The sequence below is a fragment of the Lampetra planeri genome, chromosome 1 (assembly GCF_965212315.1).
Source record: "Lampetra planeri chromosome 1, kcLamPlan1.2.h2, whole genome shotgun sequence".
Lineage (NCBI taxonomy): Eukaryota > Metazoa > Chordata > Hyperoartia > Petromyzontiformes > Petromyzontidae > Lampetra > Lampetra planeri.
Window position 1 is genome coordinate 18,640,821 of NC_136107.1, and position 13,757 is coordinate 18,654,577.

At 44.5% G+C, this 13,757-nt stretch overlaps 1 protein-coding gene across 1 annotated transcript in view; it reads left to right on the forward strand.

The window, feature by feature from the left end:
* Positions 1 to 6,914: 6,914 nt before the first annotated feature.
* Positions 6,915 to 13,757, forward strand: part of GARS1 (glycyl-tRNA synthetase 1) — a 29,472-nt gene continuing 22,629 nt past the window's right edge. The window contains exons 1-6 of the mRNA XM_078595479.1: positions 6,915 to 7,246; positions 10,189 to 10,290; positions 11,247 to 11,349; positions 11,712 to 11,853; positions 12,857 to 12,945; positions 13,474 to 13,550. Coding sequence (XP_078451605.1) covers positions 6,950 to 7,246; positions 10,189 to 10,290; positions 11,247 to 11,349; positions 11,712 to 11,853; positions 12,857 to 12,945; positions 13,474 to 13,550 — 810 coding nt within the window. The 5' untranslated portion in view covers positions 6,915 to 6,949. The remainder of the gene's footprint in view (positions 7,247 to 10,188; positions 10,291 to 11,246; positions 11,350 to 11,711; positions 11,854 to 12,856; positions 12,946 to 13,473; positions 13,551 to 13,757) is intronic.

The window sequence follows — 13,757 nt, forward strand, 5'->3', positions numbered from 1 at the left end:
GATTTTGAAGTTCAGAGTTTTTTTGAGACATGGTATGCTTTTTGGAGAGATGTAGAGTGCAAAAACACTGCATAGCGGTGCTATTGCGGTCAATATAAGTGCTTTGAACAGCACTAATTTACGAAGTATTTTAATACTCAACGCAGTCACCCGATTATATTTTTTACTTCTCTGTCTCTGTGAGTGAACCCAGCCCCAGGTAAACGCTGCCTTGACAATTAACATGGTTACACCCCACTCGCCAAACCCTGGTCTGACAATTATTCTCATGCGATTCGGGTCCACCAGATGAGCCATGCGTAAGGATGACTTCTAAAATACTCTTTGGTTTTTTAGGTAAAGTCACGTAGGTAAAAAATTCAATGAAAAAACAACTAAATTAAATCGCGAAGTTTCAGAGGCAACACAAGCTTCCGTCTTCAGGTGGAACCGTCACAGCAAAATTACTGTATCAATTTAGTTGTTTTCTCATTAAATGTTTTACCTACATGACTTTACCGAAAAAACCAAAGAGTGAATCCTTGCAGTCACAAAAACTTCTAATCTAGGCTTCTAAAATGCTTTCCAACGTGCTTCTGTCATTGAAAGTATGAATGAAAGTATAATGATGAATTTTGTACTACCTGCTCTGACATGGATCAGAAACGTTGACATTAATGAAATGTAAAAGTGTGCAAATATTGGAAAGTCGAGAGAGGTAGAGAGAGTGTGCAAGACGCGTGGAGAGGGGTATGCATACTCTTTGGTTCTTTCGGTAAAGTCACGTAGGTATAGCAGCAAGCCATGCTTTCCCACCTGATGACGGACGCTTGTGTTGCGCCCGAAACGTCGTGATTTATTTTATTTTTATATCTACGTGACTTTACCGAAAGATCCAAAGAGTATGGATTCCTGCAGTCACGAAAGCTGCAAATCAAGATTGAGAGGGGTATGGTTGGAATTACATTGTGAAACAAAAAGAGGAACCCATGGATTCGAAGACATACCCAGATTAAAGACATTCTTTTGATTGCTCAGTAAAATAAGTGGGCTTGTGCAGGACACATCGCTGGAAGAGATGATGACCGGTGGTCGGACATTGACGGAGTGGCAGCCAAGAGCGATTAAATGAGTTCATGCAGCTAATCGGTGAATCGTTACATTGCAGAATCCGAGGGGATGGCGGCAGCTTAGAGATGTATTCGTTCCAACAGTGAATTGATCATGATGATGATGGTACTGTCATATTCCAAGCCGCAAAGAGATGATGTTGTAAGATGACATCACAATCAATAATATTAACGAGAAGCGCGCACGTGATGTGTGACACTATTGCCTTGGCCAAAATACTTCTTTATTTAGCGCTGAATTGTTTGTTGCCACCGTTGGCGACATGTTGACTACCTCACCTGGTATACAGGAGGTCGTGGATTCGATCCCGACCCTGACACCTGTATATATTGAGTTTGCGTGTCTCTCTCCCCGAGGTCACGTGGATTTTTATCCGGATCCTTCGCTTTTTCTTTCCACATATAGAAACATGCATTTAGAATGTTTGACCGCTATACATATCCACATGATAAGCCACTTTCGTTGAGCTATCAGTTGCGGTCAGGTCGCTTCTGAAAAAGAGCTATAGAGCTCAGTGTGGCAAAAAGTAGACGACCGAACGGACGGACAAATTGACAAGAGTTAAATAATGTCACGCTGTAACGCCTTCAACCTTGGTAGGCAAGCTGTAATAATGGCAAGGTCTTACTATCAAAGGCAGGTATATACTTGACAATCTCCAGCTATTTCAAGGCTTTCCCAAGATATTGGCCACGAGGCTTGGCCATACTTCACCACGGTGACCAGCGCTTGTTGGTAAAGTTCAGAAATCACTTGCCACTGATGTTGTCCGTGGCCATGAATCAAATTCAGGTTACCCCGAGCTCTCAATACTCTGATAGTGCGCTGTTTTTGAGTTGTACGCATTTTGGCGTCATCTGGTCCAACACCAATGGAGACTAGGCTCTAAGAAAAGCTGTCTCGGGTGTGGACCAATCAACTTCAAGGACAGCGCATATCATTATCATCATCAGAGTTGTTTCTTTTTGTTTGCATTTTGACTGCTTGTGTTGTGGTTATTGCAAACATGATGCCTTGTATAAAGGTGTCAGTTTTTGTACCAGTTGAAAGGGTAGAAACTTATCACTACAAATTCAGGTTGCTGGATTAATTAATACCGCAGTGCAGTGCGCTCTCCACTGCGCCCGAGAACTCCAGCCCCTTTCGTATTATAATTAATTGATATGTGTTTAGTGTATTGACTCACTTATGTAACTTGAGCTTTTGTGGTTTACTTTTCCATTTGGTATTTTAACTGTTGTGCCAATTTTGTGAGACTATTTTCCAGGAGGTGTGCTCTGTGTGTCTGCTTCGCAGTAATGCACAGTGATGAAGTTATCTTTGTAATAATGCCTGAATTAAGTACTCTTGTCAACAAAGGCAACATTTCAAAGACCAAGGCTCTGTTCGCGTTTGTGGATACAGATTAACATAAATAAGCACTCTCCGATTAGTTGTAGCATATGCAGCCTTGGAGACCCATCAGGAATGCCACCATTTAGAAGTCTCTGATGACCTCCCAGCCATACTCATCATAGTTCAAGGCGTCCAGCAAGGTCTTGATGCTGTTGTAATCCTCGTTGAGATGCACCGAGTGAGCCAGGGGAAGAGACGGGTACTTGTTACCATTATGGAACAGCACGACTTTGAGGCTCCTGGATGAGCTGTCAATGAAGAGGCGCCACTTATTTTGATTACAGGCGATTCCGATTGCCTCGAACAGACTGGTCACATTGTGGTAGAAGCAGAGCCCATCTTGATGGTTGAAGAAGCTGTAAAAAGGTTGGTGACGCTTCCTCTGATCTGCGACTTGCACACTTTTATCCAACGAGTTCCACTGCTTGAGCCCAGACGTCAAAAGCTTGGCATTGGACTTGGTGAGACCAAGATCTCTGATCAAGTCGTTGAGGTCTTTTTGGTTGGGGTAGTATGGGTTTCTCTCCTCAGCTCCACCTCTGAAATTGTCATCTGGATCTACGTCGTCTTTCTCGCTCTCTGGCTTGCTGCTCTCTTCTAAAGACGGCTGCTCTCTCTCCGGAGAAGTGGGTACGGGAAGCTCATGGCAGTGTGGCACCGGGGCGATGGATGAAGGAAGGTCCGGATACGTGATAACAGGTGCATTCCTGCCAGTCCGATGTTTGGAAGGGTCGACCATGCAGAAGTAACAGTTGCTTGAGTGGTCAGTGGGTTCCCGCAAAATTCTTCGGATAGCAAACTTCATGGCTTTATTTTCCCCTCTGTACCATCCTACAAAAATAAATAGATTTCACCCATGACTAATGTGTAAGAGATTCTCGCAAACATTTTTCATATTATATATTTTTTCAATAACATTGAAAGTTGTAAAACATAAAAAAATATTTTTACAATTATAAATTTTGTAACAAATTTTATAACATAAAATTCTGAGCAACAATTGTCCATCTTACCTTCCAGAGTTTTTTTTGCATTGCTCGCAGGTGAAATGAGGTGCCCAGGGTTTGTGTTAATCCCCGAAAGGCAAGCTGAAATATGCCTTGTAGGCCTCACACATCTTAGCAGATGCTTCCACAGAGTACTTTTTCGCTCTTGTCTTGATAAATTGGCCGCAGACATAGCAAAATGCGTCTGCCGGATGCTTGCAGCCTCTTGATGCCGTCTCAGAAAAATGCAGATATGTATCCACTTAAGCAGCTGGAACTAAACTGAACTGGTGGGCTTAAGGCCCCTGCATTTATACTACTATTTATATTACTGGAAAGTTCTAGAATGTTCTAGAAGTTACTTCAAGTTTAACTGAATCTATCTGGAATGTTCTGGAAAATAGGTAACTTTCTAAATATCAATGTCCTGGTCACAAAAGCAAAGTTTGTGGGGAATAATAGCCATTTTCTGTACTTTTGAGGTCTAAGCAATGAGGAAATGACACTTACTACCCAGGACCAATAAAAATACAAATTTGTTACGGTGTTTTCAATTTGAACGATAAACAGTATCTTCCCACAGACCTTAATTAGCACACGATTCGAACATCCCTATTGTCAATCCACTGCTGGATGTGGACCTCTCCATGCGGTGTAGGTTGAAGTTGAGAAGCATAAATGCAAAATGCGGATATTGTAATGTTATGCATGAGTAAGGTGTAAAGTGATAGTCCATTCTTTACTGTGCAAAAGGAGATTATGTCATGTGATCTTTGGTTTTTTCATCATTCCGCATTGATCTGTCCACTGCTGGATGTAGGCCTCTCCAAATCGTCGCCATCTCTTATTTTGTCCTGCGATGTAACGCTCCATCTAGCTCCTGCACGTGAGCTACGCGAGCTGATGTCAATGATCCATGTCTGCGGTGGACGTCACTCGGACCCATGAGCCCGTGCAGTTGCACCGCCTGCACACTCGATAGCCACACCAACTGTTTGATCTTTATCGGCTCTATCGCTCAGGCTCTGCTGCCCCCCCATACCCCATACCCAGCAGGCACTCATCTCCACTTTGTAATTGTGCAAAAGATAATTAAATCTATGGCCCTTCTGACTGCGGCCTCCTCCCTCTACCGCAGGCTCAGATAAGTAAGGAATGCTGCTGCTGAGGAATCTGAGCCTTTTGAGCCTCATGCAAAACACCACCAACAATTCCTGAATAACTGCATTGTGGTCTTCTTTGTCTTAGGTCATGAAATACATCTATTTCATGGTGACCTTAGACAATAAACAAAAATACCACAATACAATTATTATTCAGGAACTGATGATAGTTTCTGTATAATGCACAGAGGTCGAGTGCGTTATGTACAGTTTAACGAGATGTTAACTACCTCGCCTGGTATCCAGGAGGTCGTGGGTTTGATCCCGACTCTGACGCCTGCTATAAATTTGTAGTTTGCATGTTTTATCCGTCGTCGCGTGGATTTTTCTCCGGATTATCCTTCTACATTTAGAGTCAACGTGAATTTCGGGTATTTGGCGGCTATACATTTCCACGTGACAAGCCACTTCGTTGAGCTATCATTTGTGGCCAGGTCGTTTCTGAACACGAGCTACACAATAGCTCAGTAGTGGGCCTTACCTGGTAAAAAAAAGTGTTTAGTATGGTTTTCCGGCTTGTACCATGACTGCTTAGTGATTTTCGAAAAGTTTTTTGGTTTGGCCATGTTTGTTTGTTGTAGTACAGAGTTAGACTGATGGCCTTAATCTAAGTTATCTTGTGGTTGTTGTTGTTGTTGTTTGATTTGCATCCCACTGGGATTTTTGCACACAGCGTTGGTGTACGGTGCTTTTTCTGCAATATTTTGCTGTCTTTTCTTGGATTTTCTGTTTGCACATAGTCACATAGTCACTTTAAGATGTTTTCTTGTTCATGTTTTTTGTTTGTTGCTGTTACACCCGATTCAAGAGCCGAATGGCTCACAGGGCTATACCAAATAAATGAAACTTGAACTGCTGTGATGGGAGATGTCTCGTCATGTCCAGATTTAAATATTGGGAGTCTGTCTCCCCCTTGTGTTCAGCACATAAATAACATCTCCCTGCAGTCGTAAATGTGACTGGCGCCACCTCGTGGCAACACCATCGGCATCATCATCAGCAGCAGCTCAATGTCCACTCCCCTGCAAATAAGACACCAGCTCGTACGTCACTCTGCCACGTGCTTTACAATTGTTTTGCATCTTCTTGGTTCTTTCGGTAAAGTCACGTAGAAGGGAAGTAATAAAATAATAAAAATAAAACATAATAAAATGTTTTATTTTTATTATTACTTCCCTTCTACGTGACTTTACCGACAGAACCAAGAAGATGAATCCCTGCAATCACGAAAGCTTTAAATCGAAATTGTTTTGCACTTTATTCGTTCGCTCCATGGAGCGAAACGTCGGACATCGTGCCGGCACAACCCGAAAAGACATCGGAAGAGCCGTACAGGTCAACCGTGGTGAAAACCTTGAGACCACTACGACATGGTCCATTGGGCCAGTAAAAGATGTCGGTGCCACCAAAGCAGCTTTATCGATTTATTTGCATTGCAAATTAGAGCGAATTATTAGATTAACCCACTCATTTCAGATGGCAATCACTTAATTCACTATCGGCCAGGTAAATTTAAAGTGGGACAACGACAGCTTTGTCGCCTTAGGTGGTGCCGACAATGGAACGAACTCCAGTGGTCGTGCATTTATTCATTTCTAAAGGCGTTTAATGGAACCTCCCACCGCAAATGATATGAAAATAATTAGGGGAATTAAAAAAACGAAATACTGCACGTACCGCATAGAAGAAAAATCAATCTCTGCTAATCAACACAAATTTCTGAACGGCATTGTTTAAAACTATCATTTTTTTTAAAAACATCACGAAAGACAACACGTGCCAAAGTAATTTAAAGCATCGAGTAAACGCCAACTCATCAATTTCTCATTTCACAAGCGTGCACATTCGGCCTTTTATAATAATTGACCACTTAAATTCCCCCCACCCCGCCCCCTTAATAAAAATTATAATCCTATAAAATCACCGATATTTTTTTAAACCAATATTACTTTTATTAATTTGAATCGTAGATTAAGAAAAAAAATCTACAAAAACCACGATTCACAGTATCCGCCGACAAAATAAAAACAACTGCCGCGTTGACCACGGGGATTTCATCAGCCGCTGCTTCCGCCGAGCGTCTCGTGAGCCGATGCGAAGCTCCCGCCGCCATCTTGCTCAGGGGGGGGGGGGGATTGGAGGGGTGAGAAAGCCCCGGCAACGTTGGAGGGGGCGCAGGAGAAGGGGCGGGGCGAACGGAGGAGAACTCATTGACACGACCCCCACCAAAGATGGCGGCCGAGTAGCCAAGCCCCGTGACGCGCACAGGCGACCTGGCCATACAGACGAGCGCACATGTTGCTGCCCAGGCTGAGCTGCTGCTGCTGCCGCCCTCGGCTGCCGCTGTTGTTGCCGCTGCTGTTGCCGCTGCTGCCACGACCTCCCTCGCTGTCTTCTCTCGCCACTCGCTCGCACGTCAGATTCCAAGCGGCGCAGGCGGCAGGGCGGAGGCTCACGGCGACGCTCGAGTTCAAGCGGTGGTCGTCGTTGTCGGCGACGAGGGGTGGAGGCGAAGGAGCGGCGCGCGAGATGGGAGACGAGGAGGCGAGGGAAGCCGTGCTGGCCCCGCTCAGGGCGGCGGTGAAGGAGCAGGTGAGGAGGAGGAGGGGGGTGGTTAGGTGATGGTGTCTGCTTTGTGTTGAGCTACGAGACTTGTGACTAAAACATTCAACCAAGGGCACTGTAATTCGGCTGGCGTATGCACCATGTCAGACTCGTCTGCAGTCTGCACAGGAGACGTGCAGCATCACACCCTGCATACCGACCACGCCGACATCATATTTGTTTACTTCACCAGCCAGCCATGCCATGCCACGCCATGCCACGTCGGGTCAAATCAATCGCATCGTATTCACTGCACCGGCCATTCCAGATTGCATCAGCCACATCGTATCACGCTCGCCATAGCGTGGTGGGCAGTAGAGGGCAGTGCAGCGAAAGCCATCGTTGGACTGTGCTTCTAATGCCTCCTCCTCTCTTACCTTCACGATTGACCAGCGTTAAGTATGGCCAAATAACCCCCCCCCCCCCCCAACTAGCACGGCGTCAAGAGACCCTCATATATGGGTGGTTTGGAAAATAAGAGGCTGCACATGTACACACCAACCACATCATGACAGCACCTTAATCGTACCCGCCGAGCTAAATCACTATACAGGTTGTTTCAAAACGATGGATCCAATTTAAAAGCAGTATATTTCACGATGACAACATGTTACAATTACACAAAAAGTTACAAACGGTTTAATGAGTTATCAAGTTTTACTAACCATTTTATAAATGCTCTATTTGCCCTCCACCTGCTGTACGGACAACATCGAGATGATAGTTGAATTCGTCCCAAACGCCTCTCTTCTCACGTTTTCCTCTGAGGTGCGTGGTCGCCCTGTGCTCTTCCCCTTACATAAACAGCAGCCACGCTTCCTCAAATCGTCGGTACCAACGACGAAAGCTCTTTGACATTGGCGGATCAATGCCAAAACGCCGTCGAAACGCACCCTGCACCGCAATTACGGATTCAGTCTTGCTGAACTGCAGAAGGCACAACGCCCCTTGAGTGTTGAGGGGTCACCGTCTTGCCAATGACTGAGGCAAGAGGCTGTTTGTGTGCTGGGAGAGGTATCTAGCAGTAATCATTTGAAACTCTATGCCACGCCATTTCAAGTGGTAAGAGTTTCATTCATGGGCGGTTCGTGGTTGCAGAAATATAGCGATTTCAAATCGGGTCCATCATTTTGAAACATAGGCGGACACCATATGAATCGCCACATCCAATGTACTGTATGGTGGGTGACGAGCTTGTTAACTACTTCGCTGCCGCCGCGATCCTGACTCCTGCTGTATATTTAGAGTTTGCGAGTTTTCCCCGTGGTCGCGTGGATTTTTTCCCTCCACATTTAGAATCGTCTTTTTTGGCTGCTGCTGCTGCTATACATTTGGACGTGACAAGCCACGTCGTCGAGTTTTCATTTGTGATAGCGAGGTCACTTCTGAACTTAGTAGGCCTTACCTGGTAAAATAAAAAAATCTTTAGTTTCAAATGGTTTTGTTTTCTGTACACAGCGACCATACTTGCACCGCCCATGCCACATCACCAAATACATCACACACGCACCCTTCTGACCCTGTACTCCCAACTACACTTTCCATGTATATACGGTGTGCCTGGTCGCACAGCGGCCTTGACAACTACGCCCTCTGACCCCACCATCACACGCCGAGGCGACCTTCTTGGTTTCAGTTTTAATGCACATGTGGACATCGTTGGAATTTAGCACAAACTCGCACAGTCCAGCGACGACGCTTGTCGATATCTTTGGAATGTAGCACACCACGTGCACTGACCAGCGAGATCAAATTAGGTAAAATCGGTCCAGTGACCCATACCAGGTGGGTAGGCCCTCATCCAGAACTGGATTGGCAAAGAAGGCTGTACTTGTCGTGCATATTTTAGTGGAATAAACTGTTGTTAAATCTCAAACATCAAATTGCAATTATGTAATTAGATGATGATAAATCAAATTGCCCAAGCCAATTAAAGTTATTTACTGAGATACGTATTGTGTGTGATATTCATGCCAGTATTTCATACAGCAGAAATGGGACAGTTTCCAAGCGTTTGCTAGACGTAGTGATACGGGATGGACCATTCGCTTTTTTTAATGACACAGCTTGGGACAAATTGAGACAGTAAGAAGAAAGGAGTGCTTTTAATGTAATCCAGGCCGACTCACTGGCATCTGTGTTTGTCGATAACTGTTGTGTGGGTGTTTTTAGATTATTTTGTTGTGTGGATATCGGCCGCCGCAGCTGTGGTTAGGATATTGCCGTACGAATCTGGCGCCCTGAGTGTGATTCCATGACGTGGCTAACGTCAGTCGAGAGCGCCATCAGAACTACCGTAGTCTTAGGTCTTATCGACCTTAAATGAGTTTCAGCTGCTGTGTTGTAAACAGTGCTGGCGAAATAGATGGCTGGGCGTGGTTCTAGCAGCTCTTGCACCAACGGTCTGTTAAAAGCTACACGGGTTATCATTTTTACATTTTGTGTATGGCGACATACGGTGCTTTCTATGTGAGAGTGCAATGCTTATATGTGGTAATTTAGTCTGGATTGCATTTTCAGTGATTTATATGCCACTGTCTTTGACGTGAAATGTGAATTTAATTAACAAGGCAACATACATTGCTGAGCGTAGTCCAAGCAGCTCTGTGGACCAGATGTAGTTTGCATTTCTCATAGTGTACCTCTGGGAGCCCCATTTCTGCAAGGCCGTTATTTGTGACTTCATCAACATTGGTCCGTCCATTGTCATTCCACTACTGAATGAAGGTCTCCTAAAGTAAACGCCATTCCTCATGGTTTCCGCGGTTTAATAATCTGCCAAGCACCTCAACACAAACTTATTTCATCGCTCCACCCCCGTGGGGGTGGTGGGGAGGCCCTCATCCAGCAGTGGTTTGACAAGAGAGCTGTATATTTCGAATACATAACAGAACATGGTTACTTGTAAACCTACACATTTGTGTGTGCAGGGTGAGCTGGTGAGAAATTTAAAGACGGATGGGGCCCCAAAGGTGGACGTGGATAAAGCTGTGACAGAACTGAAGAATCGCAAGAGGATATTGGAGGCTAAGGTGAGAGAAGGCCATTTTGTCCTGGAACAGTGTTCTTCACTAATTTTCAGAGGGAGGGCCACTTTCGCCAATAAGACATATTGGTGTGAGGGCCGCCATACAGTCTGCAAGGGGTGTTTTCACAGCTGTGAATTATCAGGGGCTGCACGTCAGGGGCCGCACTAAAGGCCACCAGGGGCCGCGAGTGACTCGCGGGCCTTGCAATGGAGAACACTGTCCTGGAACATAATCGGTTGAAGGTTTGCAGCGCTCACTATAAATGCATCAAATTTTGCGTGCCATTTTTTGACATTATTATTTTGGTCATTGTATAAAATGTATATGCGAATGTGAGATTTTGGCAAATGGAGTGAACAAATTGTACAAATGATACAAATAGGAATGTATTCTTGAATATAAATAAAGCATCCCACATAGGACCCACAGAGCTTGAGAAATTGTTTTCACTCTTTCTAGGTGTTTTCCCTGCTGGTCTGTGGTTTCCTCCGCCTCCAAATCAATCTCTATTTCTGAGAATGCATGTAACAAATACTGAATAATAAATTAATTTAATTGTAGGGCTTGAACCAAGATCAAACACATTCTCAAGTAGTACACAAGTACTTGAAGTGGTGTCATCTTCCAAGCACATTTTGGCGTGCAGTGCTTCATGGAAAAAAAACAATTAACAACCGTGCTTGCGAGGAGTGGTACACAACCACAAAAAAAATCAATACATTCATGAATACACTGCCTAAAGAGGAAAAATATATAATATTTGATGGTTCAGGCAATTGCCCTTCTTGATGTGCTGTGAAGAAGGACCATAGCCAAAAATTGTTGTCTATTACATATACGTACACGCATATATGTCCTTTTAATGCAGTGTTATTGATGAACATGAGTGTTTTGCCACTTGCGAGCGTATCGCACGTTTTCTCTCTGATGTGCACAATGGTGACATGGCCTCCATACAGGTTCTTGCCTTGGAGCCAAAGGACGACATCATTGACCGGGCCAAGATGGAGGACACCCTTAAGAGGCGGTTCTTCTACGACCAGGCCTTCGCCATCTATGGAGGTGGGCTCAACTCCGCGGGCCCCGTTTAATTGGTCATTCCGAATTTGGCCTCTCTGTGGGGCTGTCTGGTAGTGGGTCTTGGTAGGGGGTGTGGTTTTGCCACTGCTGTTTCACACTGAGGTCGGCAGTGTCAAGCAATTGATTAGGGACAAGAACGAGAGTTGAGACTCATTTTCCAAGTAAGCCCTTAATCTCAAGAACTGAAACCGCATACAAACGTAATACAAAAGGAAGAGGAACTAATCGAAACATGTGCTTTGAATGACTACATAACCTTGATGTGTGTAGCATTGCCACCATCACAATGGCTCAAATCTGTAGGTACTGAAGACCTGACAGGGCCCCAATCGTTTGTGCTGCAGGTGTGAGTGGCCTCTTTGACTTTGGGCCAGTGGGTTGCGCCCTCAAAAACAACATAATCCAGCAGTGGAGGCAGCACTTCATCCAGGAGGAGCAGATCCTGGAGATTGACTGTACCATGCTCACGCCTGAGCCCGTCCTCAAGTAAGTCACAGTGGCGAGGAGGTGTTAACTCCCTCGCCTGGTATACAGGAGGTCGTGAGTTCGATCCTGACCCTGACGTGTGTATATTTGTAATTGCGTGTAATCTCTCCCCATGGTCGCGTGGATTTTTCTCCGGGTCCTCCGGTTTTTTCGTTCAGATTTAGAATCAAGCTGTGTTTTAGAGTATTTGGCTGCTATAAATTTCCACATGATAAGCCACTTTGTTGAGCTATCATTTGTGGTCAGGTGGCTTCTATAAAAGAGCTGTATAGCTGGGTGAGCTTAATAAAATAAAAAATTGTTTAGTTAGAGAGTGCATGCTGCTCCGAAATCCGTGCTTGCTAAGAAAAATGTGGTGCCATGTCTTAGTGTTTTTATGCTCTCCCAATACGGTTCAAAGCGTTTTTGCGTTAGTTTATTTTGTTTAATTGGGTGAGAATTCAAGAGACCTAGGTTCGTCTCATTTGCAAGCATGATCCTGGGTCACTAAAATTACAAAAAAATGACAGCAAAAAAGTGAATAATGAAAAAAATACACTAAAAGCTCCATCACTTTATCAAGCTTATATAAAACATAAATCAATGCTAAATCAAAGTGTAAATATAAAATTCCCTGCGGGGCAAATCATGCAAATCGGCTCTGTCCATCAATCTCCTCTCGTAAAGATGATTCGATGTGAATGACCTGCAGTATAAAGTTGCATTGGTATTCGGTACCGTCCAAATTTCTCAAAGGAAAACCTAGAGCATTGGAGCCGCATCCACTTAAAACTGTATGCAAATGCACAAGCGTTTTTTTTTACTGCCAGCTAGCTAGCTGTAGCTTCCATACTGATTAATTATCAATATACTACTTCCGAAGACAATCCCGTGTAGGAGAGTGTTGCATCTTCCACGCGTATGCAGGATTTTTTCCTCACGCGTTTGATAAATAATTCGCAGTTCAACAACATTTAATTTAAATGTGTTGAAAACGCTTCGGTTCGTGTGTGTGTACCTTTAGAGCGTCAGGGCACGTGGACAAGTTTGCTGACTTCATGGTGAAGGACCTAAAAAATGGGGAGTGCTTCCGTGCTGACCACCTACTCAAAGGTGGGTTATCGCATTACAAACCAGGGCTTATTTTTATCAAGTGGTGCTGTGTGTTTGTACACCTTTATTCTAATATGAAGGACCATTGATCCTAAATATATAACAAATCTTAAAAAATATGTTTTATTCTTTTCATAAAAGTTCATGGTTTCCTGCTCAAATGAGCATTGAGGCAGTGCTCAAATGAGCATTGAGGCAGTGGAAATTCCACATTCCTGTGACAGGAACGTGTATATCCATAAGACAACCACTCTTTGACTTGCCCACAAAAGTGATGCTAATTATGGCACTGTGAACGACTAACGTGTTGAGTTTTTTGCATGCTTGTGCACCATTTCCAACACAGTATCACACATTATGTTTTGGTTAATTGGGCAACACTTTAGTCCCTGTGAAATCAGTCAATGCACAGTTCAAGTTGATGGAGTCTTCCAGCATCAACCTTTCAAACCGGAGGAAAGGGAGTGTCTGTAACGTGGTCCTGAATGGTGGTGAGAGTGATGGGGTGGTACTTTGATTGTCCTTTAGCTCACCTGGAGAAGCTCATGTCCGATAAGAAGTGCTCGGAGGAGAAGAAGGCTGAGATGAAGAACGTCATCACACAGGTGTGTGTTCCTCGCGTGCGCAAACAGGGCTCAATTTCACTCCCCGGCGCGTGCCTGTCCGTACCGCTGGCATCGTTCTTAGTGTAATAAAGGACTCCGCCACACGATGTTGATCTCCGTTGGTCCTTTATTGATGTTCTTCTCCTCCTCACCCCGCTGGCCTCCTCCTCGGCCCAGCGTCGTCTCTCCTTGCGCCCCGCGCACTCT